The 25,440-nt window shown below is 56.2% G+C and overlaps 2 protein-coding genes and 1 long non-coding RNA gene across 5 annotated transcripts; 2 read left to right on the forward strand and 1 right to left on the reverse strand.

Moving 5' to 3' along the window:
- The first annotated feature begins 1,274 nt into the window (after nucleotides 1-1,274).
- EWSR1 (EWS RNA binding protein 1) lies at nucleotides 1,275-16,313 on the forward strand. 2 transcript variants are annotated; one of them, XM_075041862.1, is made up of 14 exons: nucleotides 1,275-2,751; nucleotides 5,178-5,364; nucleotides 6,745-6,912; nucleotides 7,646-7,860; nucleotides 8,412-8,592; nucleotides 11,432-11,469; nucleotides 11,996-12,028; nucleotides 12,957-13,075; nucleotides 13,655-13,784; nucleotides 14,192-14,314; nucleotides 14,409-14,586; nucleotides 14,991-15,088; nucleotides 15,583-15,856; nucleotides 16,099-16,313. In XM_075041862.1, the coding sequence occupies exons 3-14, from the start codon at nucleotides 6,872-6,874 to the stop codon at nucleotides 16,136-16,138; spliced, it is 1,470 nt and encodes a 489-aa protein (XP_074897963.1). In that variant the 5' UTR covers nucleotides 1,275-2,751; nucleotides 5,178-5,364; nucleotides 6,745-6,871; the 3' UTR covers nucleotides 16,139-16,313. The 2 variants fall into 2 exon arrangements, with proteins under 2 accessions (XP_074897963.1, XP_074897964.1); XM_075041863.1 differs by having other exon boundaries at nucleotides 1,276-2,751; nucleotides 11,435-11,469.
- Nucleotides 16,314-16,533: 220 nt separating this feature from the next.
- GAS2L1 (growth arrest specific 2 like 1) lies at nucleotides 16,534-25,402 on the forward strand. Of its 2 annotated transcripts, none has more exons than XM_075041860.1 (6): nucleotides 16,534-17,272; nucleotides 18,258-18,912; nucleotides 21,223-21,330; nucleotides 21,630-21,726; nucleotides 22,083-22,383; nucleotides 23,219-25,402. In XM_075041860.1, exons 1-6 carry the CDS (start codon nucleotides 16,554-16,556, stop codon nucleotides 24,486-24,488), a joined length of 3,150 nt encoding a protein of 1,049 aa, XP_074897961.1. In that variant the 5' UTR covers nucleotides 16,534-16,553; the 3' UTR covers nucleotides 24,489-25,402. The 2 variants fall into 2 exon arrangements, with proteins under 2 accessions (XP_074897961.1, XP_074897962.1); XM_075041861.1 differs by having other exon boundaries at nucleotides 17,158-17,272; nucleotides 18,262-18,912.
- LOC142037431 (uncharacterized) lies at nucleotides 18,533-22,047 on the reverse strand. Its single transcript, XR_012652374.1, has 3 exons — nucleotides 21,818-22,047; nucleotides 20,124-20,187; nucleotides 18,533-18,669 (listed from the first exon to the last, which is right to left on the reverse strand). It is a non-coding gene; the product is annotated as an uncharacterized LOC142037431 (long non-coding RNA).
- Nucleotides 25,403-25,440: the final 38 nt, after the last annotated feature.

Here is a 25,440-nt window from a genome sequence, read left to right on the forward strand (position 1 = left end):
GCTGCTCTTGAGAACCGGTGTCCTCAGCACTTCGGTTGCCTGAAAATCAAATCAGTAGAAGTGATGTATGCCTGTTCTGATAGTGTACCCTCTACTTTTTGTCTTGTGCTTCCCACAGTAGAAGGGACCAGTACAGGTTTGACTATCCTGCTCACTCTTGCATGGAAAATGCTGTCTCATCCTGTCTAAACTTGTGGTGTTAACCCTTTAGGTGTCACTTGGTTTTAGCACTAAAAAAGTCCAGCATCAGAGCGCACACACACAATGACAGTAAGAATTTGCTAGGCTGCAATGCTGTTTGCCATCTCCACATCTCTGTAAAGTCTCCAAGTGGCGTACTTTATGGATGAAACTTCCTGAACACTAATGACAGCCATGCTGAGACGTTTCAGGTGAATCTAACCCCATTGTCCTACCATTTCCTAAAGGGTAAACAGCATGGTTAGACACGTCCGGACGTCCTGACAACCACCTTTGCATGTTCCATGTTGTCTTTGGATTTCCAGTGCAGACGCATACGTCACATGTTCATTAATGCGCTGTAAACTATTCCAACGTGTGCTCTTCAAACTGGAGTTTGTACATACGAGTGTCTTAATGTCTGAAAGAAACTATTGAGACATCGTTCAATTCTGGTATATTTGGACTGAATGTTCAGGAGACTGAAAAAGAAAGCAAATTTTCCTCCAAGTAATGCCTTGGGTACCATTTTCTGCAGATGCATCCTTTGCTATGAGAGACATTGTAAACATCTATTAGGGTGGGAGCTTTCTTAAATACTTCCTAAAGCAAGGGAATACCAGGAGAGACAGTCAATGGGGTATCTGGCCACAGAAGCCACTGAGAAATGCTTCACGAGGAGGAGGTGGAGAGGAAATGTTAACCTGTAGTCTGTCCACTTACATGGCATTTAAAATATTTAACATCTTTACACAGATAAGGAAAATTTCTGCCTGGCAGTTAGCACATGTCCTGCAGAATGAGAGCCAGTACCCTTTAGCCTGTGTCACTGCAGGCTATCTACAGGTTTTTTTCCTTTAATTTAGTATATGGACATAAATGGCAGCAAAAGGATTTGTGGACTCCCAAAATTCCTTTCTTTGAAATGTTTGAGTCCCTTAATCCTTATTACGGACTCCAGTTGTGCAGTGGTCCCAGGAAGCTGCGCTGTTCATGTTTTTGCTAGTCCCTTAAGAGTATATTTGCTGGAGGAATAATAATACTAGGCATCTTTTCTTGCACAGCTTTTTTTTTTTTTTAGGCAATAATCTTATTTTCTTTTCATAAAAAAAAAAAAAAGAAAACTTAGGAAGTGGTCAAGCAAAAGATCATATCAGGCTTTCAGGTAGGATTTGCCTCGATCCCTGTAGCACTGGTCTGTGGCAGAACTGTTGATGTTACTCTCCAGGCAGAGTGCCAGGTTGTATTTATTCTTCCTACACCTGCCTCTCCTTGAGGAGCCAGAGCTGTGCAAAGAGACTGATAGTGCTTAAAGCCTGTCTCCCTCTCTTCATCTTTGCCTTTCATACTAAATAAAGCCCGGGGTGTTGCCTGGGGTATACATCTTTATGCCCCAAGAGATGTGCAATTTTTATGGTTGAATCTCAATTTATTTTTCCTAGGCATTGCCTTTTTGTAGCAGAGGGATGTCTGCAATTACTTAAAAGCAAGGTGCCTTTTTTTGTCTTTAACAGCCTATTTTGGGGGCAAGATGCCATTGTGGTCAGGGAAATTCAAATCCTGTGCAGATACAGCCTCTCGGGACTCTGCAGGAACGGCAGAGACAATTCCTCTGCATCACCTCAGAGCCTCAGCTGAGGTCTGTTTCAGCCTGCCCAGGGACCTTTCTGTCCCAAGCACTCTGCCATCCAGCCTTGCACTGACTCCTGGGCCGCCCAAGGTGAGAGTTACCGCCCAGGTTGGGCTTCCTCCCAGAAGGCTTCTTCCCCGAGACTGTAGGAAAAGGAGTCTTGGAGTCGCCCCGTTGGTTTATTACGGAGAAGAGGGGTTCGGGAGCCTGCGGGCTCCTCAGCAGCTCCCCGGATGCCAGCTGGATTAGGGGATTAATCGGCACCATCAGAGCGGTGGTCATGGTTTGCTCTTTAATCACTGTGGTGTATAAGCATGAATTACAAGAGTCGATAAAGAGCTGCATCTGTTAGGGTTATTGGCTTTCTAACAATGTTGTTTGGGGGCAAAGACATTATTTCAAATGTTCAAGTATGAATGTCCCTTAAGTAGCTAAGTGGGAATTACTCTCTAAAGACAGCCAGCCCCCACTTCTCTTTTTACCTGTGAAATTTAGGGTTATGTATATTTTAAGTTTCTAATGTATTTAGAATTTGAAATTAACCCACCCATAGCTGTCTTGGCTACCACAATAATCTGTTTTACCAGAATAGAGCAGAGAGGTGGTAGCCTCTGTGTCCCCTTCTCCAGACCATCACTGGTAGAAGATAATGCATGCCAAACAGGAGTCGGCTCTCGTTGGGCACGCAGACCCCGTGGGTAGCTTTTAATACTGCTTGCATCAGAGAGAAGCCTTCAAAAACTGCTGCTAGCTGACATGAAGCCTGCTTATTTCAGAATAAATCTCTTTGAATCCAGTATTTTCAGTTGATGTTCTCTGAGGACCAAATCCTGCAAGCTTCCCCTCCGCCTGAAGAATTCCTAGACTTCAATAAGGGTTTTGCTTGCAGGCTTGGATACTTTGAGAGGAAACTGAGCCACGTAACTGGACATCTTAAGCAGGTTATCAAAGTTCTTCTGTTACCTTTTTCTTACAGTAGCTGTTCTGCAGACTCGCCGTTTATCTTACTAACTGGTGGGGGGAGGAGAGAGAAGTGATGTAATGTAAATGCCCCCCTCAAAAACACAGCTCTTGAGGATTTTCAGAGTACCTAAACTAAGTTGTTGAAATGAAAATTTAAACCAGTGGGATGTTAAATCACTGCCTTTTCTTTCTTTGGTACAAACCCTTCCTGCTGAGCGCACTTGCACAAGGGGAAATGCTCCATCTAGAGCTGAAGCATTAAAATTCAGGATTTTTTTTCCTTCCTTTTATTCTATTGACTGCAGAGCCAGGTGTCAGCAAACCTGCTTGCTCGCTTGATTGGAGAGGTTAGTGCTGCCAGTAACAGTACCGAGAGAAGGGGCCCAGATGTGGGAGGACCACCCCGTGGCTCCGAGTCTGACGAGAACAGCCCAGGGCAAGGCTGTGGCTTCAGCAGCACTTACTGCAGGCTGTACTTATGCAAACAGCAGGCTTTTTTAGTATGTGGTCAGGCTTCGGCCAGTTAAAATAAGGATTCATTTAACTTCTGGTGTCGTTGCTCTGTGGAAATGCTGTGGTAGCTCACGTTGCAGCATTTGGACTGTTTAAATTTGTCCGAGGCTCTAAAAATCATGCTCATTTTATCCTGTTCGACATCATCCCATTCACCCTTCTCAGCAACGCTCAGAACAGGACTTTGCTTTTCAGAGAACCTCTCAGCAAAAAGGAATAATGACCATGAAAACTGATTTGCTAGTGATTTGTGCAAGTTACTTCCCAGTGCGAGACCAGCTTGCTCTCTCGCTTTGATGTTTCCAGGTTGGCAGCCCTGTGATGTGGAAGCCAGCCTATGGTGTTCAGCAGGAGGGTGGTAGCGTGACAAGTGTGGGGGGCCCAGGGCAGGAGGAATGAGGCTTGTGGGAGTGGGCAGGGGCTTTTAGGCTAGCTGATTGCAGGTGACAAGAGTGGACAGGCTTGTGTCCCCTTGGAGCCCCTTCATCAGGATCCTGAGCCTAACCAGAAAGCTCAAGAGCAATGCTCGGGACAGAAAGCTGAAGATTTTTTTTTTTTTTTTTTTTAACTAAATGCGCTGTGCAAACTTCCTCCTCTCACTTCTCTTCCTCTTTACTCACTGATTCAGAGGGCCAGTGGGAAGGGTCCTGATTTTGTAGCAGGAACAGCGAGATGTGGAAGTACCACAGTGCTTTGTGAGGGCACACGGTATTCTGCTGGAAGTACATTTGTTTTGCAAATTAGGGAATTGAAATAAAAAGCTACAGCACAATTTGCCTAAAATGCTGTATAATTAGAAGGAAGAGTATGTCAAAGTGTCCTATGTTTATTAAAAATAAGAAGTGATGGAGAAGCTGTTATCTTAACTGATGCAGTTAAGATCACATCAGTAAGACTGAGACCAGTTGGCTGCTCTGTGTCAATCGATGTTTTATATTTTTAGTAAGTCAGCTTTTGCTAACAAAAATTTTAATTGATGTTTTTTCATGTAAGTCTCCATTTCGTAATTTGAAAACCTGCTCACAAGGTTCCTAACTATAAAAAGCCACTGCGTTAGTACCGGGTTTACAGTTCACCTTTGTGACAAGCCAAACGGTTGGCTAAATTATACAGCGGTGGCTGCTGGAAAGACTAATTTAAATGGAACTGGTTTGGGATCTTGGATATTCTTGTAAAATTGTTCAGAAATAAATGTCTGAGCTCTGAGTTTTCTACCTGAAACAAACTGAAATTCTAAGAAAAGTGAAGGTACATAAAACATCAGGAGCTACCTTATGTGTCTCTTTTGACCTTTCTCTTAAGTTAAAGCAAATGTAAAGTGCTTTTCTTTTGTTTCCAGAATTACTGATTTAAAATAAGGCTTCATAAATGGCTCAAAAAGACTTGTCAAGTCAGCCTGGTGCCATTTTGTGCTTTTATTTTTCAAAAAAGCTGAAAGGATGGGACCGTACTTCTTAAATTGATTGGATTTCTTTTACTTTGACTGAACAGCTTTGTTTAGTCTTCCTGTGTTCAGAAGACGCTGCATGCCTCAGCTTGCCCTGTGTGCGCTTTATTACATTAGCCATGAGCTTTGGTAGCTGTAAACAAACAGCCTTTGGATGCTGATTGAAGGGTGGCTTCCAGAAAGCTCCTCGGAGCGTGGTTTTTGGATGGTGAGGGTAGAACTGGGGCTGTAGGCTGAGGCTTCCCAGGGCAGGGGGTTTCTCAGAGGAAGGCAAAGGGGCAGCATGGGTTAGTTCATCATTTTCAGGTTATCTGTGATATTTCTGCAGTGGTAAAATCAGTGCTGTACCCGAGGTCTGATAAACCATCAACAGAAGCGCAATAGTCTGAAACATGGCAAGTGAAGGTCGCCAAACTAATCTGATGAGGCTGTCGTCTGTTCTAGGTTATACCACCCCGACTGCCCCCCCAGCGTACAGTCAGCCCGTCCAGGGGTATGGCACAGCCGCCTACGATACTAGCACCGCTACGGTTACCACCACCCAGGCTTCCTACGCAGCACCGTCCGCTTACGGCACCCAGCCCGCCTACCCAGCCTACGGGCAGCAGCCAGCAGCATCTGCTCCCACAAGGTAACATCTCTCTTCCTCCTAAGGCTGCGTTTGCCCTGCTGTCGGGGAGAGCCCCAGCACACCACCAGCTGAACTGGGGCCCCCTGCTTTTGCTTACACCTTTTCTCTGCCTGTTGCGCTTGAGCTTTGCTCTTGCTGCATCCGATCCCATCGCGTTTCAGGGCCGGGGGAAGCTGCGTAGGTAGGTTCTGCTCTGGCACGGTGAGTCAGCACTGTTACTGGGAGATGAGGAGAGCAACCAAGCGGCAAAAATGGGCTCTTGACTCACGATGCAGAACAGAAAACGGACCAATCTGATCTGATATTGAGTCACGGGGTCAGGCAGGATACTGTTACGTACTGTGACTTCTTGAGTGGATGCACATGCTGTAGACAATTTCCTTTTTAAATCTCTTATGTCTGGGCACTGCCAATAGTATATTTAGTTTAATTGTTTGCTCAAGGTATGAAAGATTTAGAATACATCATGGAAACTTGTTTAGTAGTGAGTAAAAACTGCTTTATTCGTTCACCTGATGTTAGTAGCCACCACTCCATTAAGGAAAGGCGGAGCTTGGCACAGCTCTGTATCTGTCAGATTACACTTTTAAGGATGAATCCTGACATCATTTAAAATAGTTTTTCCCAGCTTGTACAACAAAAGTCGCTTAACTCTTTTTACTCTGCTCTGATAAACACTTAGAGATTATAAACAGTATGGGACAAATATGAAAGAAGGGTTCTCTTTATTTTCAGGCCTTGAGAGTTAATACTAAACGTAGAATCACAGTATAGTTTGGGTTGGAAGGGACCTTTAAAGGTCATCTAATCCAACCCCCAACATCCTTTCCCTTTCATCAGATAACATATATGGGGCAATATCTGCTTGCACTGGATTCTGAACCAAACAATGGTGCATTTAACTGACAACGTGTCTGGCTGCTTTTGAGCTCGTCGTTTCCAAGAGTTGTGCAAAACCAGCTCGAGCGGAGGGGCAGTGCTGCTGACCACTTTCCTGGCCATGTCACATCCTTGACTCCGTTCTAGAGCCAAAGTCTAAATCCCTGGCCTTCGGTTTCGTAACGCAGATGGTGAACAGAAACTGTAGTGCTCTGCACTCTCTGTTCAGGGTGCTGCCTGGGCCTTTCCTGATGGCAGGGCAGTGTGCAAATACCCAGTCAGCAAGTGCTAAAATGTTTAGTGTTTAATGAGCATATATTAGCTGCTGCTAGAGTGACTGACACTGATGCAGTGCCAGCTTGTAATGCTACCCAAAGGAATGAATAGGTAGTGCTGTTCAGTCCGGGGCGGGGGGGGGGGGGCAGGCGCTGAGCGCCTTCGCTGCTACCAGAGGTGGGGGTTTGCACCAATGTTTCCTTCTTGTTCAATGTTGCTCTGTAGACCCCAGGATGGCAGCAAACCAGCAGAGACCAGCCAGCCGCAATCGAGTACAACAGGCTACAGCCAGCCCAGCCTAGGGTATGGACAGAGCAACTACAGCTATCCTCAGGTGCCTGCCAGCTACCCTATGCAGCCGGTCACTGCGCCTCCCTCCTATCCTCCTACCAGGTAACTCTCCCAGCAGGGTAAGCCTGATGCAGCTGTCCTGAGAACTTTCAGGTTAGCTTGGGCAAAAGGGTTTTTCTCAAGGGATTTTAAACAGATGTAAAAGGAAGTTTGGTGTCCTGGGAGGAGGGAGGTGTGGTTCTTGTTGGTGTACTTCCTGTCGTAGGGAAGTTGAGGCTATGATTGAGTGCATGAGTGTCTCTGCGTACGCACCTGCAGTAGCAAGATGTAAGGATGACAGATGTTTTTAAAAAATTTCCTAGATATAGCGACCTTTTGCTGCGTCCTTACACATGGCTTTGAGGAGGGGCTCACCTCTTCCCCTCAGGTGTCTTTAATATGCTGATGCTGGCTTCTAAAGTGTATGTGACGAAATTCTTAAAGCCCGAGATGTGCGAGGGGGGCCTGTTTTATTATCCATCATCTGAAAATATTTCAGTGCTGAGGCAGAAAGGGAGACTGTTTACCTGCATTGCCACTGATTTTTGCCCTGGCACTTCTACCAATAAATTGTGACCGGTTGCATGGATTTTGCTTTTAGCAGTCTACCAGGTTTGTTTTGTCTCCTGCCACCAGACTAGCCTCCATAGGGTGACTTCACCTTTTTAAATGGTTTACAACAGTACATATGGCTCATAATTGCATTACCTTCTAGTGTGAGCCAATTCTGCAGCCTAATGCACATTGCCAGTGAATTGACTCATCTTTCCATCTTTACAATGCTTTTGTCTTCCAGCTATTCCTCCACACAGCCAAGCAGTTACGATCAGAGCACTTACTCCCAGCAGAGCACCTACGGGCAGCAGAGCACCTACGGACAACAGACTAGCTATGGCCAACAAACCAGCTACGGGCAGCAGCCGCCGCCGACTAGTTACCCGCCCCAGACGGGATCCTACAGCCAGGCTCCAAGCCAGTACAGCCAGCAGAGCAGCAGTTACGGCCAACAGAGTGAGTGTGCTTAGCAGAGCCACGTGGTTGTGGAGCAAAGGGTCAGTCTCCCTTGCCTTTGCAGGGTAGGCTGTCTCTGAAGCAGGCTTGGCGTTACTTTGGATCTAAAGCTTGCAGCTGTGTTGAAGGGAGAGCGTACTGTAGCTGGGTTTTGCCCTTTCTCACTGAAAAACGGCTTGCCTGGTGCCATGGCAAATTGCAGTACTCCCCTTGGCGTAGCAAAGGTGACCGGGTTGTTGAAAAACACAGAAGCACAAAATACTGTTGTGGCTGGAGTGGGCAAGACTTGGTGTAAACAATTCTGTTCAGCCAGGTGGCAGTTCTGCAGAGGTCAGCCTGGTAGGGCCTAGCATAAAACTTGATTCTGCAAACGGAAGGCGGCACATATCTCCTTAAATTAACGCTGTTGCTGTAAGCACTGTAGCCACAGCGTGATTGTCACGATTATGTTTTGGTGCTGAAGGCAGGTAAAAGGGCTTAGAAAGGGGGGCAGGCAGCTTCGACCACTCTTGTCTGCAGCTCCCTAATGTGTTTGTTACAAACTTCCTCAGGCTCATTCCGTCAGGACCATCCTAGCAGCATGAACGTATATGGACAGGAATCCGGAGGCTTTTCAGGCCCGGGAGAGAACCGGAATATGAGCGGCCCTGATAACCGGGGCAGGGGAAGAGGGGGATATGATCGCGGAGGCATGAGCAGAGGTGGGCGGGGAGGAGGACGCGGTGGAATGGGGTAAGAGCAAATCTTTTCTCCTTTTATCTAATTCTGGTTCACCCATAGGATTTGAAATGGAAAGAAGGGACTGAAAGGTTGACATTCCCAACAGTACTTCCATGGGGAACATCTCTGTAGCAGCATTGCTTCTAATCCATGGAAATATTATCCTAGGGGAAATTAGGAGCAGGATCTATTTTTTTTTTTTTTTTGTCCTGCGGCTGGTTGGGCCCCAGGGGGGGAATTAGGGGTATTGCTAAACCTGGAACTTTCAGCTCCCTTCATGGTCACGCAGAGGTGAAATCCTCTGTGGGGTTTAACAGTAACTCTGGATTGAACACACACAAACCTTCCGCCAGGTCCAGGAGTCACTCCCTGTGCCTCAGTAGTGGGGATCTTGACAGTTCAGGTATGTACAAGGCAGAAGCCTCGTGTCAGCCCCGTGTTACGCCGTCAGCCTCTTCACCTTAGCAGCAGCACACGGAGCTGCCCCTGTAAGCGTATGGCTGGGGCAGATTGCTGCTGTCGAAGCCATGACTCTGAGTGGCCAGAACACTTAGAGCTTGGTTGGAGTGTGAAGAAAGACCCCAAGAACGTAAAGAGATCTGGCTTGGCGCCCAGGACTGCTCCCCATTGGAGCTTTCAGGTGGTCTAAATCAGTTTCGCCATTTTAACTGATGGCAAAATCTGGTTTGGTAAACCTATGCCTTCAGGTCAGCAGTGTGTCTCCCTGTCTGTGATGTTTGTTTTGATAGAGGCAAGGAAGGAGGACTAATCCCAAAGGCTCCTAAGAGAAGGAAGATGTAGCTTTGTGTGTGTTCCATCCCCTCACACCGTCGTTCAGAGCTATGCAGAGTGTCCCTAGGTGCACACTGGAGATGTGGTGTGGGATGTGCTGTGCTAGCCCTGGTACTTGGCAGGGTGGCCAGAATTGCAGCTTCTCCTCGATAGGGAACTTCTTGAGGTGTTTTACAGCCTGGTGGCAACCGGAGTTTGGCAATCGATAGTCCCATTCTGCATAGCTCTGTCGAAATGAATGGAAGTGGCATGAAATCTTTATCGGAGAAATACAACTACCGGTGTATGGTAATAGAAGAAAAAAGACTGGCTTGTGTTGGAACACATCTGGCTTGAATTGGCTTGAGTGGAACAGAGTTCCATGGTTCTGCATAAAGATTTCACCCATGATGTATTTATCTCTAATGGTTTAAAGTAGATGTAGACACTTGAAATGTCTATCATCACATCTTAAAATTTCTAGCCCCTTCGAAGCTTCTTATGCAAAAGATTTGTCATCTGTGTCTGATTTCACACCCTAATCTGAGCTTAAATTGCATACGTAGTGATTTCCACCTGACTAGACCATTACAAACGGTCCCCTGCTTTATGGACGTAGACTTTCTGCTGTCCATAGAAAAGGTGGCCTTCCTATGAACGCCAAGGGGCAGGTAGGGGAACTCGGCCCTTCTTAGCATGCTGTGGTGATGGATTTCAGTGTCTCCGGCAGGTAAGGAGCTCGATGTTATTAACGTGCCCTTTTTCATTGACTCAATTATTTTATATTTTCATTGGCTGTTAAACATGGAAACTTTTTAACATGCTTTGTCGCATTTATATGCTACAGGTTACAAAGTGAGAGCCTTGTATACACTTCAATACTTAAAAAGTACCCGTACTCAGTACTCAGCCGGCAGCATAATGAAAAGTGGGACTAGACACGGTGTCCATATGGAGAGGAAAAATATACATAGAATATTTTTAACCAAATGTATTCATTGTATAAATGGAATCCTTCTGTAACTTTGGTAACTGCCTACTTGTTGTTTGGTAATAAAACCAGAGGAGGTATACTACTTTAGAATTGTGTAACGTTAAAAAGTGTAAACGTATATGTTTAAAAAGAGAGACATTACGTAAATGGTGTGTACTTTAACAAAAGGAGGCAAAGCTGCATGCAACAGCTTGAAACTGTGTATTGACAACGTTTTTTTTTTCCAGTATTAGAGGTGCAATACTTGCTAGAAAATAAGCGGTGCTCTCCCTCCTCTGCTCATCTCCTTCCAAACAGCTTTTTGGCTCTCCAAAAAGAGCAAGAAACACCAAAATCCTTTTCAGGTGGCATTTTCCTAATTAACCAGCACTTAAAAGCAGTCTTAGCTGAACGCTTCAGCCAAAGCTTTCGATGAAAGCTGCGGCCGTCAGTTTGCATTGGCGCGTGCTGAAATCTGCCGTTCTGGTCTGTGTCCACAAAGCTGCACCCCAGGCCTTCGAGCCCCCGCTGTATTCTGTAAGTTCTCCCTCCACAGAGACTTGTTAAATTCAGTAGTGACCTGAATGTATGGCTTTATACCGAGGTTTTTAGCGGAAATGTCATCTGAACTGTGTTGTAGGTATCGCGTATGGTTGTCTCCTACCTTTTTAACTGTTAATGTCAGGGACCCGCGGGCTCGTTTCGCTCTCGTGCTGCGAGAGGCTGAGGGTGCACCTTTATGTACACACGAAGGGGAGGGAGTTGACCAGTGAACGACCCCACGATTTCTCTGAAGCAAAAGCCCAATTTGTAACGCTTGAAAACATTTTTTGCCAAGTATTGCACTGATAATACCCATACAAGTAATGCAAGGGTACCGACAGCAAAGTGGTGTCTAAAACCAGACAAGCGAGGTTGCGTATATGTAAAGGAAATTTGAGCGAGCTGCCCTGAAGAAAGGCATAGTGCCGAGATGAGAGAGAGAGAGACAGATGCATTGTTTGGAGATGTTTAGCCAGTGCCCTTCTTCCCAGTGAGCCGCAGAGGCTCAGAGCGGTACTGGCTTTGTAAAGGGAAAGGCCTTCATTTCTTCGTTTATCCCCCCAGCAGCGCTGGAGAGCGAGGTGGCTTCAATAAGCCTGGTGGTAAGTTTTTGAGCATTACAATGGATAGTGTTAAAAAAAAAAAAAAATTGCAGTCAGTTTTTAGAACAAAGTGTAATTTTTATTAGTTTAAGTGGTTAAAATGACATATGCATCAAGACTGTAATGGGTACTGCCGGCAATGCCTAGGGGTATGCGGTTACAGGACACAGGGTAACTTGGAAGAATTGAGCAACCACTTCTGTAATTTGGGGAAAATAAATGGTTTGGATTTAATAAATTTTTTGTAAAGTAACTTTTTATTAATGAACGTAAAACTGATTGGCCTGGTAGAGCATTAAAAAAAAAAAAAAGTGTAATAGTGGTTAATGGTTTGAAAGGCTGCTAAAAATAGCAAACCGATCACCAAGTAAAGGTGCATTGCTGATGTTTTTGCAATGCAGGTCAATTTGAGTTTAACCAGCGCCATCGAATGGTGGTTATAAGTAGATAGTATTGTGTGTGTCAGTTCTTCAGCCTGCAAGGCGTGCACTAACACAGCTTCTTATGATTCTTTCCCGACTGGCAGGACACATGGAAGAAGGACCGGACCTTGATTTAGGTAATTGCCAATGACTGCTCGGACTCTCTCCCGAGCTCCTGAAATGGAGACTTCTGCGCTCATTCTCTGCTCCGGACGAGGGCTGCGGCCGCGGGAGGCGTAGCCCCACGGCGTGCCCTTCTGTAGGAGCGCGAGGATGCTCTGCCATTTGCAGTCTCTTTCTGGCCATTTCATTTATTTCTTGATTCCCCGTTCATCCGAACAGTTGGACTGGTGGAAAACCACCCACCTTTGTGAGATGCTTACCCTTCTCCGCGGGAACTAGGGGGGCTTTTGGGGGAGCTGCTCTGCGGCCGTTCGGTTCAGCAGAAAGACCTTTTCAGGCAGCTTTAGCCCGGAGCTTGTATGCGCTGGTCCAGCAGCCTCCTCTTTTGCCACCCCTGGCCTGTCGCTGTGCAGCTCTTTCCTTCCTGTTGCACAGGCGTGTCTGGAAGTTATGCGTCAGCCTTCCAGAATCAGCACGTTGCTGCAGAAAGGGGGGGTTAGCGCAGTGAGGGGGGGAGGGTGGATGTCCGTGTGGGAGCCCAAAGGACACGATGGTCTTCCTCGCATCTCATCTGGGATGTGTCCCGTTACAACTGAGCGGTTTAACGACGCGGTTCTTCTCGCGCTGGGTGGGTGTGGGTGTCTGTCTGTCTGTCTGCAGCGGGAGAAGCAGCCAGGCAGCCAGCGGGAGGCAGGCCAGCTCGGCATCTGGGCTCGGCAGCCGGCGCTCGGCAGTGGGGCGCAGCGCGGTCCTGCCGGCCTGCGGCGAGGAGGTGGTGTAGAGCCGCCGCTCGCAGCGCCTGGGTTTTCGTGTCACTTCATAAATACGCTCATTGAGAGCAAAGCCGCAGCTGGCTGAGGGGATGACGTGATGAAAAGTACTCCGTTCTGTTGTATCGCTGCCTTTCCTCTCCCTGCAATGACACTGTGAATTATCTCCTAGGCCCACCTATGGACCCAGATGAGGACTCGGACAACAGCTCAGTTTACGTGCAGGGACTCAATGATAATGTGACCCTGGAGGATCTGGCAGACTTCTTCAAACAGTGTGGTGTTGTCAAGGTGAGGAGGAACACAGGTCGGCCTCCAGCTGGTAGGGCATGGGGGAAAGGGATTGCCCGCCTCCCCCCTGCCTGCACATTGCTCGTCTCCCTTTAGCCCTTCATTTCCAGGAGCTGTCAGGTCTCTGGCTGGTTGGGCAGGAGGACAGCCACAGCCTGGTGTTGGCCTGACCTGTAGCTCAGGCTTTCCCAAAGAACCTTTGCAGGGTTTGTCCCTCAACAGCGGAATTAGGCTCTTGGAAGCACCAGCACTTACAGCCGCAGAGGAAGTGTGCCTCTGTGGATCTGCCGCTGGTGGGATGGCGTGACAGCGTGAGGGGTCGGGGTGGCGGAGAGAGCAGAGGAGGATGTGGGGAGGCCTGTCGGGCCAGGCAGCGCTGTTCTGGGCTGGTTCTTCATTTGTTGGGTTGTTTGGGCGGTAGCTGCCGCCCATGGTAAGCCAGAGGGGCCCTTTCTTCTGCCACGGAGTTGCCAAAATGAGGCTCGGTTGTCTCAAGTCAAAAGCAGAACAGAGGAGAGTGAGTCCCCGCTCAGCTTATGGGGAGAGGTGACTTGAGGTGACATTTTGCTGTCCTGCTAGATGAACAAGAGGACTGGGCAGCCTATGATAAACCTCTACATTGACAAAGAAACGGGCAAGCCGAAAGGAGATGCCACGGTATCTTACGACGACCCGTCTACCGCCAAAACAGCTGTCGAATGGTTTGATGGTGAGTATGCGGGGTGTGTTTTGGGATGGAACGGCTTTATTCTAGGTTTCAAAACTAAATTCTTGTCTGACCAAAGTCAGTATATCCGTATGTGGAGGATCGTAGCCAGAGGATCTGGGTGGTCGGGCTTTTGCCTAACAAGTTCCTGGGTTTAACTGGAACAGATAAACGTGGTGCTTGGGCTGTGGTTGTCCTTGGTTGCCCAGGCTTCTGTCACCTGCTGTCTCCTGTAGCTAGAGTTTCTCTCAGTCCCACGGGTGAAATTTTGCCCTCCTGCTGTCTTTGACACTTAAGGAAAATTTTCCGTGTGATGACCGACTGGGTGCGGTTGTGTGTGACACCAGGATCCGGCGAGCGCCGGACACTTGCAACGCGAAGTGATGCTCTTGCCTTTGCATTCCTCCCAGGGAAGGATTTCCAGGGGAGCAAGCTCAAAGTCACCCTCGCGCGGAAGAAGGGCCCGATGAACAGCATGCGGGGCGGGATGCCCCCACGTGAGCAGCGGGGAATGCCTCCCCCGCTCCGCGGAGGTAACGTCCAGCCCCCCGTGAAGGGCAGCCGAGCTGCGCCCCATCCTCCGGCCGTGCCCAGCGTCTCCTGGGATTAACGGAACCTTCCTTGCAGGTCCGGGAGGGCCCGGCGGCCCGGGAGGGCCCGGCGGCCCCAGCGGCCCCATGGGCCGGATGGGAGGCAGAGGTGGAGACAGGGGTGGCTTCTCCTCGAGAGGACCGCGGGGATCCAGGGGAAACCCTTCCGGCGGGAGCGTCCAGCACCGGGCCGGCGACTGGCAGTGCCCCAATCCGTAGGTATCCATATCTCATGCTGCCCACATCTTCGCAGCAGCTCCGTGTGAGGCTGGCACCTCCCTAGTCGCTTGCGTGTTGGTGACAACGGCCATCTCTTATCTCAGAGCCCCAAAGCGGGGCCCTTTTGTCTGAGGTACTGGCTGGGACAAATCGGCCTTTCCCAAAATGACTTGCTGGGCCTTCCGAGAAAGTTCCTTTCTCCCGTCCAGAGCAGGGAGGGAGGGCTGGTGTCGCTGCCTGGGCAGCTGTGGCCAAATGAGCAGCCTGGCCGACTTGCTGCAGGTCCCGTTGACCAGCTTTTGCGTCTGCTCTCCTGCGAATGGCCACGCAACGCTTCCGAGTGTTACTGAGCCAGGAACGCCTTCCCTCCCGGTCTTTGCTAACTGGTGTTTTTGCCCAGGGGATGCGGAAACCAGAACTTTGCCTGGAGAACGGAGTGTAACCAGTGCAAGGCTCCCAAACCAGAAGGGTTTCTTCCACCCCCTTTCCCCCCTCCAGGTATGTGCGTGGAAGAGTTCACAATGGGACTGGAGCCCCCCGGGTTTACAGCAAGCTGCCCCAAGCCCGCTTCGGGGCTCCTCGGGGGACGGCTCTTTCCAGCCCTAAGAGCTGCTGGGGCTTTGTCCCTCCTTGAGCCGCGAAATGGAGGCCGGGCCCTCTCTCTCTCCCACGCTTCCCAGCTCTTCTTGAACTGCCGAGGCTCTTCCTCGGGGCTGTCTGGAGCACTTCTGTTCCCCAAAGCACTGCTTTCACCTCATTAGGCAGCGCCCTCTTAACGAGCCCCGTCTCTCCTGGCTCTGTGCTGGGTGAGGCGTGCCTGCCGCACTCCCCTGCAGCCTTGGTTGCCTTCAGGGTTCCCAACCGCTCCTGGACCTTCTCCCGGAGCTGGATGTGCCGGGTTCGTCGGGGCAGGGTTTGACGGGCCGGAGGAGCATCTGGAGCGGGCCAGCTCTCCCGTCGGAGCGCTCTGAGCCTCTTCTCCTCTCTCCCAGGCGGAGACCGCGGCAGAGGCGGCCCCGGGGGGATGAGAGGCGGCCGAGGAGGTGGCCTCATGGACCGCGGGGGACCCGGTGGCATGTTCAGAGGTGGCCGCGGTGGTGGAGACAGAGGTGGATTCAGAGGAGGACGGGGTATGGATCGAGGTGGCTACGGAGGAGGTGGCCGGCGAGGAGGAGGAGGACCCGGGGGGCCCCCGGGACCCCTGATGGACCAGATGGGAGGCGGGGGCAGAGGCGGACGGCGCGGAGGACCGGGAAAGATGGACAAGTACGTACTAAGGGGACGGAGAGCGGCTGGGGCGGGGGGGAGCTGAGCCTCTACTGGGGAAGGGGCAAACCCCAACGCTCCATCACTGGGGAAAGGGGAGGGGGTGGCACCTGGGCCCTGCTCCTTCCCCCCCAGCACCCAGGTTGGGTTTGGGTGGTGGGATGAGGACCCTTCCCCAGCCCGGGGTGGGGGGGGACACCCTGGGGCACCGTGACTGACCCAGTTTCTCCCTCCCCTCACAGGGGCGAGCACCGCCAGGAGCGCAGAGACCGGCCCTACTAGAGACTGAGCCCGCAGAGCTGCATTTACTACCAGATTTATTTTTTAAACCAGAAAAATGTTTTAAATTTATAATTCCATATTTATAATGTTGGCCACAACATTATGATTATTCCTTGTCTGTACTTTAGTATTTTTCACCGTTTGTGGAGAAACATTAAAACCAAGTTCAACGGTAGCGTGCCGCGTTATCTTTTTTTTTCCCCCCCTTCTTTTAAAAACGGTTGTTTAAGGAAAAAATGACCCCGCGTGCCCCCCCCCTTGTTGTGAGCATGCTGTGCGCAAACCCTGGGGGCGGCGATGGACTGTAACGATGTTAACGGTTGTGATGGTTTTTTAAAAATAAAATTCCCGATGTTTATAACCGCACCACTTCTGGCCTCTCTTGAGAGCATCCTGGGGGGCTGGGGGGCGGGACATGGATGGGTCCCTCTGTTCTGCCCCTTTGGGGTGGAAGTGCCCCCACCCACAGCCGCAAGACCCCTCGATGCCCCCCTCCCTTATGCCTCTGCACCTCACCCAGGCTGGAGCAGGGCTGGCTGCGCCCCCATCCCCGTGGGGGGAGCCAGCCCCACACCCACTTGGGGTGCGGTCACCCCACTGCAGGCGTGCAGCTGTGCTGCCCCGTGCCTCAGTTTCCCCACCTCCCTCCTCTGCTGGGTCTGCGCTCCTGGGAGCAGGGGCCCGATCCTGCCCCCCTCCCGGGCTGGGTGGTTGGGGGGGGTGGGAGTGTGCCCCCCCCCCCTCCCCGTGTCACATCACACCCGGGCTGGGGGAGGCAGGGTGTCTGTCGCGCTGTGTCGCTATGTCGCCGTATGCCCCCCCCCCTTGCCGTGTCCGTGTCCCGCGTGTCGGCCCGCCCCCGCCCGCCGTTCCCGTCCCGGCCCTTTCTGGGCCGCCTCCAACTTCCCGGCCGGGGCGCGGCGGCGGCGGCGGGCGCTCTCCGCTCCCGATCCCGCTCCCGGTCCCGGTCCCCTCCGCTCCCGGAGGCGGATGGCGGCGGGGGCTGCGCGGAGCCGGGCGGCGGCGGCGGCGGCGGCGGGGCCCCCCCGGCGCTCAGAGCCGCGGCCCGGCCCGGAGCGGGGAGCGGGCGGGCGGCGCGGCCCGGCCCGGCGGTAGCGGAGCGCGGAGCCGGCGGTGAGTGCGGGGGGGAATTGGGGGGGATAATGGGGGGTAAGAGGGGAGCGGCTGGCCCTGTGCCCCCCCCCGCGCGTCTCCACCCGCGTCCCGTTTCCCTCCCCCCCCCCCCCCGCACAAGTCGGCATCTGCCTCGCAGGTGCTGACCCTCGCCCAATCGCCGCCCCCCCCCAGACAGACAGACCGACCACCCCAGGGAAGGGCCCCCCCGGGCAGGAGAAACACCCCCCCCTCCGGCAGAGAGGACCCCCCCCAGCAGAGACCCCACTCGAGGGAAGGACACCCCCCCCCCAGGACAGAGCAGCCCCCCCGCGGCAGCAGGGACACCCCCAGGGAAAGGGACCCCCCCCCAGGGTGTGGGGCTGGGGACAGGAGTGGAGGGGGGGCACTGGGGCTCCCCCCCAGCATGGTGGGGGGGGTTCACCAGTCTGGGAGGGTGGGGGTGCAGCCCCCCCCCCCCCCGGCTGAGCACTGAGGCCCAACACGGTTGGTAGCAGGGTGGGGGGGGGACACGACACTCTCCCTGCCCCTGGCGTGGGGCACCCCGGTGGCACCGTGGTCCCTTGGGGGGGGGGTGTCACCTGCTCATGACACCCCACGGTGGTGACACCCACCATGACTGGGCAGCTTTTTGGCGTGGGGGGGGCACAGACCTCTCTGCCGCAGGCCTGGGAGTGGGGGTGGGCATTAGTGACAAGTGACTCATTAACCCGGAGGGGGTGGCAGAGGGGACAGGGTGTGGGTGGGGGACACGGGGGTGTCCGGTGCCGTGGGTCCTGGCAGTAGGGGGGTGCCCCTCCTGCCCACGGGCAAGGGGTGGGTGGGGGAAACTGAGGCACAGAGGGGTCACCAGGGCTCGGGGCAGGGGGAACACACAGCGGGTGGCCAAATTCTGCCTGGGGAGGAGCTGCTGGGGGGGGTGGGGTTGCGGGGTGTTGCCTGCCCGTAACGGTGCTCTTTGCCCCCCCAACCCCGCCCCTGGCAGGCAGCTCGCCATGGCCGACCCGAGCCACATCCAGTCGGCCGCTTCCAAGAGCATCCGTCCCTTCCGCTCCAGCGAGGAGTACCTGGAGGCCATGAAGGAGGACCTGGCCGAGTGGTTCAACACCCTCTACGACCTGGACATCCAGGTGGACACCTTCCTGGAGAGCCTGGAGACGGGTTGTCACCTCTGCCGACATGCCAACAACGTCAACCGCATCGCCCTGGACTTCCAGCAGCGGCACCCCGAGGTGGCCGCCCGAATGCGCGTCCCCCAGAACGAGGTCGTCTTCCAAGCCAAGAACGTGGTGCCGGGTTCCTTCATCGCCCGGGATAACGTCTCCAACTTCATCCAGTGGTGCCGGCAGGACCTCGGCATCCAGGACGTCCTCATGTTTGAGACCAATGACTTGGTGCTGAAGAAGAACGAGAAGAACTTTGTCCTCTGCTTGTTGGAGGTGGCCAGGAGGGGCTCCAAGTTTGGCATGCTGGCCCCCATGCTGATCCAAATGGAGGAGGAGATCGAGGAGGAGATGAGGGACCAAATGGCCTACGGCGTGCTGGGCACGCGCCAGGAGAGCCGGGACCCCCAGGTGCCTGCCTACCCCAGCAGGGCCCGGCCCATCGCCCTCTGCGACCTGAAGAACCTGGACGAGCTGGTGAGACACGCGCCCCTGGGAGCCCTGGGCTTGGGTGAGGGCCTTTATGGCTGCTCTACGGTCCCTGGGAGGTCCCCTCTGTCTGCCCAACGGGCTTCTCTATGGTCTACGGGAGGTCCTCTCTGTCTGCCCAATGGGCTGCTCTATGGTGTCTAGGAGGTCCTCTCTGTCTGCCCGATGGGCTGCTCTGTGGTCCATGGGAGGTCCTCCCTGTCCACCCAACCAGGCCAGCTGCAGCCCATGGGATGTCCTTCTCTACCCACCCAACCAGACTCTCTGTGGCCCATGGGAGGTCCTCTCCAGCCACCCAACCAGGCTCTCCGTGGTCAATGGGAGGTCCTCGGCCGCCCAGCCACCCCCCCCCCCGTGCCCTGTGGGGGCTCCTGATGTCAGGACAGGGTTATTTTGGTGGCCATGGCCATAATCACAGGGAGGACACGGGTGTCACCTCCGCCCCTGCCACTTCCTCCCTGCAGCGGGGGGGGCAGGCACACAGTGGTCCCCACCCCAGGAACCTGCTCCTGCCCGGATCCGTCCCTCCTCCTCCCAGCACCTTGGGGCTGGTGTCCCCAGGGACAGACAGACGGATGTGGGGACACAGCCACGATTCGGGGTGTTGAGAAGCAGGGGGGGGTCCCGTCCGCAAGCCGGGGTGTAGGGACCCCCTGCCCCGGGGCCAGGAGGCTCAGGAGGGATTAAAGCTGGGCTGGGTGCAGGATCCGGCCCGCGCGCGAGACAGCGGATTAATACGGGGACGGGGGGAACACGGGGAGGGGATGGGGAGGGGACAGGGGGGGTCTGCCCTCCCCTGACTCCCTAAGCTCAAAGCTGTTTTTTAATTGAAACCCCAATTCCTCATTAAGTAAGTCCCGCAGCAGCCATACTCCGGGGGGGGGAGGGGGAGCATCCTGCACCCCCTCTCCACCCAGTGCTGCTGCAAAGGGTGTCCCCCCACCTCCTGCTATTGCCCCCCCTCAAGCCCCCCCAGCCCCCCTGGCTGGGCACTGCCAACCCCGGCTGCATTTTTCCGGGCTGCGTAATTCCTCGCCATCGGCTTTTATGGGCAGCGCTGGAGCCAGGGAGGAGCCTGATGGTGCCGGATCTGGCCCGTCCCCCCCCACTCCCCGGATGGCAGCAGGGTCAGGACCCCCCCCACCTCACTGCAGCCCCCCCCATCCTCCCGTGCCTCAGTTTCCCCAGTTGGGGCTGACCTTGCCACTTGGCTGCTGCCCCGGATGGGAACCGGAGCGGCCGGATCCTGACCTGGCTGGACCCCTGCAATGGGCAGAAAGGCAGAACTGAAAAAAAACCCAAAACCCAAACAAAAGAGGAATTATAAAAAAAAAAACAACCAAATTTAGGGGTGAGGGAGGCAGTGCTGTGCCCCCCCCCGCCCCCCCCTCGGGCCGGGGCAGGATGCGGCCGCGTCCCCACGTCCCCCCGTGGCTCCCTGCCTAATCCCTGACGTCAGCCCCGGCCAGGCCGCGGGCAGGACGGCCGCCCCAGATAGAGCAGGCAGCTGGCGAGCAGGCAGCCGACGAGCAGGCAGCGCTGTCCGGCAGCCCCACAGCGATGGGGGGGGGTCCTCCTGGCCGGCCCCCCCAAATCCTCCCTTTGGCTTTTTATCAGTGCTGAATGTTAAAGTTGGGGGGGGGGGGGGCTTTGACCCTTTTCTGTTGGTGCATGTGGGGTGCAGTGGGGCACTGGAGGTCCCTGCCCCATAGCGGGGTGCGGGGGGGGGGGCAAATCCCCTGTGGTTCAGGGGCCAGTGGGGGGGTGTCGGTGGGGGATGTTGCCTCCTCATTCCCAGTTTTGGGGCAGCTCTGAGCTCCCCACACCCGGGGGTCCCGGAGCGGGTGGGCTCCAGAGAGTGGGGCTGGCAGCAGATGAAGAGAGTTGTGCCCGTTCTCAGCCTGCTCATGGGTGGCCAGCCGTGGGAAGCCCCCCAGGCCCCTCTCCCACAGTGTGTGGGAGCTGTGGGTGCTCCCCACTGCCTGGGGCTGCGGTGGGAGCTGCCGGCTTGGGCTCCCACGCAAACCCACCCAGCTGCTTTCTGGCAGGTACAGACAGTGCGCTGCCCACAGGCCTGCCCCCTCAAGCAAGCACAGGCAGGAGGAGGGGAGCTGCCAGAATTGGGAGGGGGGGCACAGCATCCCCACCACAATGGGTGCAGCCGAGAGGCCGGGACCGAGCTGGCTACCCTCTCTCCATGGGCTCTATATACAGCCCTTCTGCATGCACCTATCTATAGGGTCTGGCCCTATAGCTGGGGGTCCGCGCCCCACTGACCCCTCCCCTCTCTGCCGGCAGGTGCGGGAGATCCTGGGCTGCTGCTCCTGCCCCTCACAGTTCCCCATGGTCAAGGTCTCCGAGGGTAAATACAAAGTGGGCGACTCCAGCACACTCATCTTCGTCCGAGTAAGAGCCGCCGCCGTGTCTCTCGCCTCATCGTGTTCCCCCTCTTATGCCGGGACCCCCCACCACCTTCCTCCTTCCCCCACTCCTCAGCACAGTGGGGACCCATCCTGAGGGACCCTGCAATGGGGTGGGCCTTGAGCTGAACTTACTCCCCACAAGCTGCCCCACGTCGGGTACAAGGGGGGGCCGTTCGCAGCCGGTGCTTGTAGCTCCACCACCCTGGGAGCAGGCTGGCTTTTTGGCCACGTCCTGGGGGACAGGCAGGGCGGGCAGGGTGATGGACACTGGGCTGCCCACAGGTGCTGAGGAGCCATGTGATGGTGCGTGTTGGTGGCGGCTGGGACACACTGGAACATTACCTGGACAAGCACGACCCGTGCCGGTGCTCCTCCCTCTGTGAGTGCCCCCGCGGGATGTCGGGGCCCAGGGACCCCCACCCACCACCCCCAGCCCTCCGACCCCCACACCCTGGCCGGTGCTACCCCACCTCACTGCGTTTCACCACTCCTGGCTCTGCGTGGGGTTCCTTTCCCTGGGGCTGGGCTGCTCGGGGCACTGATCCGGCTGAAAGGGGAAAAGTGGAGTGAGGAAAGGCGGGATTTTGGGTACAAATTAATTCCCAAGGTGATTAACCCACAGCCTGGGAAACCCTGGCTGGAAAAGCCAGGTGCCGGCGCTAACGTGAGGGTGGGGGTGGCTGACGAGAGACATACCCCCCGCCCTGACCTCCTGGCATCTCTCTCTGTTTCCAGCTCACCGCCTGCCCCAGCCCCGCGCCCCAGGCTTCTCCCCCACGCCCCGTGCCCCCAGCCCCAGCACCCCCCGCCGCCCCCGCGCAGCCGGCACCCACTCGGCCGGTGGGGATGGCAACCACACCAGAACGGAGCGGGGCAGCCACCAACCGAAAGGCGTCGGGGACACGGGCATCCCGAAACCACCGTCCGGCACAAAACAGGAGGGTTTGCCCCCACGGGGGGGTGGCCAGGCTCCCCTGCCCACCTCTGCCAGCCCTTCGAGGAACCCCGCTGAGCCACGGGGAGCCGGCACGCTCAGGTAGGGCACCCGTGGGTGCTGCCCAGCCCAGCTGAGGACCCCACACCGCCTCCCAGGCCTCAGCCCCACGGCTAGGCCTCAGCCCCACAGCAAGGCCTCAGCCCAACAGCAGGCCCCAGCCCCACGGCGGGGCTTTCGCCCCGCCGTGGGGCTGGGGCCTGCTGTGGGGCAAAGGCCTGCTCTCCCTTGAGGGAACCAACCCTGCTAAAACAGCTCTGCCCATCCCTGCCCCACGCCACTCGTGTTCTGGGGTCCCCACACCATTCCCCCCCCCCCCCCCAACCTCCGCCACGGCCTCTTCCCGCCGCGGCCAACGCGCATGCGCGACGCGCGGCGGGGCGGGGCCTGTCGCAGGCACGCCCCCTCGGCGATGATTGGCAGCTGGGGCGGACTGCCCCCTGGTGGCGCGGGGCGGGGCGGGGGCGGCAGCGCGGGAAAGGGCGTGCGGGGGGGGGGTGTAATGGGAGGGAATGGGAGGGCAGTGGGGGGGTGGAATGGGAGGGGAATGGGGGGGCAATGAGGGGAATGGGGGGGCAATAGGAGGGTGTAATGGGAGGGGAGTTGGGTGGTGACGGGGGGGCAACGGGGGTGCAATGGGGGGGCAACGGGGGTGCAATGGGAGGGCAATGGGGGGGCAATGAGGGGAATGGGGGGGCAATAGGAGGGTGTAATGGGAGGGGAGTTGGGTGGTGATGGGGGGGCAACGGGGGGTGCAATGGGGAGGGCAATGGGGGGGTGCAATGGGAGGGGAATGGGGAGGGCAATGAGGCATCCGCTGCCCCCCCAGTCCCCCCCTACCCCCCACCCTGAGCCCCCTCTCCACCCCCCCCCCCAGGCCCCGCGACCCCGCTCCCGCCCGCGCCCGCCGCTGTTCGGGCGACAGCGATTCCTCGACCTCCTCCGCCCAGAGCGGACCCCCGGCCCCGCGGGACGGGGGGACCCCCCGCCGTCGAGAATCCAACCGCGGGGTCCCACCGCAACTTCCCCGCGACGTCGGACCCTCGCCGGCCGGACGAACGGCTCCGGAGGAGCGCGGCCGCTCGAGGGTCCCCAACGGACCCGGCCGTGCCCCGCCGCGTGCCCGCAGCCACGGCCGCCCCGGCCCCCAGCCCCTGCTCCTCATCAGCCGCCGACGGGACGGCCAGCACTCCTGGACGAGGGCAGAGACCCCCTCCCGGCCCAGCAGCCCCGCTCGTAGCCGGACCCCTTCCCGCCCGGCCGCCCGCAGCCCCGCTGCCACCCCGCGTCGTTCCTCCCTGGAGGAAAGCGTCGGGGGGCGACGGCCGGGGGGGTCCGCAGAGACCCCCCACGGCGGCGGGGCCGGGGAGGCCTTGCAACGGGAGCTGGAGGAGCTGGCGAGGCGGCTGCGGGCCCCGCTGCGGCTGGAGCCCGGCCAGGAGCAGCAGCTCTTCCGTCGGCTGGAGGAGGAGTTCCTGGCCAACACCAGGATGATGGAGGAGCTGGAAGACGGGGAGAACCCCCCCGCGCCCCCGCCGCCCCCCGGCACCACCGCCGCCGCCGACTCGGCCTACTGCTCCTCCAGCTCTTCCTCGTCCTCCCTCAACGTCTTCGGCAAGCACGGCCTCCCCGCCGAGGACGGACGGCGGAGCGGGAACGGGGTCGGCCCCCCGCCGACGGCGGCCCCCGAAATGGCGGACGCCGGCCGCCGGCCGGCCCTCTCCAGCTCCTCCGATGAAAGCAGCTGCTTCCCGGCCTCTTGGGACGCCCGGGAGACGCGGGGGGGCCCCGAGTCCGACACCGACTGGGCGCCGGGGGAGGACGACCTGACGGAGACGGAGGAGACCCCCGCCACGGCGGACGGCCCCCCGGGTTTGCCGGGGGTCCCCGAGCCGGTGCCTTCCCTCCCCGCGCAGCCCCCGCGGCCCTGGGCCAAGCCCCGGCTGGACACGCAGCCCCACAAGAAGCCCTCCAGGATCCCCACCCCGAGGGGCTACGGGGCGGCCCCCCCCCGGCCCCCCACCGGCAGCCCCAAGCCCGGGGAGCGCAAGTCCTGGGGGGCTCTGCAGAGCGTCCTCTCCTCCTTCCTGGAGCCCGCCTGGGTCCCGCGGGAGCGCGAGGGGCTGGAAGAGGACGCCTGGCCATGAGTCGCCCAGCTTGGTGGCCGTGGGTGGCAGGCAGGATGGGGAGAAGACCCCAGCAAACACACACCCCCCCCCGGCCACCCCCGGGGGACGTGACGGAGCTGCTGCTGGCGATACCCGCACGGAGAGACCCCCCCGGCCGGGCGACCGCCAAGGATCCAGGGTGGCCGGGAAGCCGGTGACTGTTGGCAGTTGGGGTCTGCAAGGAGGAGCCCCCGGCCCCGACCAGGGGCAAAGGGCCCCGGACGAGCCCCCGGTCCCATGGGGAGCAGCTCCACGGTGGGGTGGCCACGGTGGCGGTGGCCGGAGCAGAGAGCTGCATCCTGGGCACCGGGTTGGGGAGCAACCGGCTCTGCTCTTCTGATCTTCACCTCTCCTCATTTTTCTCCTCCTCTCCTTGTTTTCCTCATCTTCTTGTCTTCTCCTCCTCTTCTTGGCCTTCTTGTCCTTCTCCTCTTGTCATCATCATCTCTTCTTGGCTGCCACCTTTTCTTGTCTTCTCATCTTCTTGTCCTTCTTCTCGTCATCGTCTTCTCTTCTTGGCTGCCTTCTCTTGTCTTCTTTTCTTCTTGTCCTCTCGTCATCATCTTGTCTTCTTGGCTGCCTTCTCCTCTTGTTTTCTTCTAATCTTCTTGTTCTTCTCGGCCACTTTCTGCTCTCCTCTCTTCTCTTTCTCCTCTCCACATCTGAGATGACTTGGGGACATGCAGCTTGTTGTCACAACCTGTATTTCAAGGCGGGGGGGTGTCACTTTTTCCTCTCCAGCCCCCGGCCGGCCACAGCACTGTCCATAGCATCTGTTGATGTCCCTAATGTGGGACGGGGCTATGCGTGGAGCCCCCTGCCCAGGCCACCGCGGCTCCCACCCCTCCAGCCCCGCATGTCCCCCCAAGCCAGTAAAGACCAACAGAGCTGAACCCACTGCGTCCAGTCATCTGTCCTGGGGGTGTAAGAC

Source organism: Buteo buteo, chromosome 11, assembly GCF_964188355.1.
Source record: "Buteo buteo chromosome 11, bButBut1.hap1.1, whole genome shotgun sequence".
In the NCBI taxonomy this organism is placed as follows: domain Eukaryota; kingdom Metazoa; phylum Chordata; class Aves; order Accipitriformes; family Accipitridae; genus Buteo; species Buteo buteo.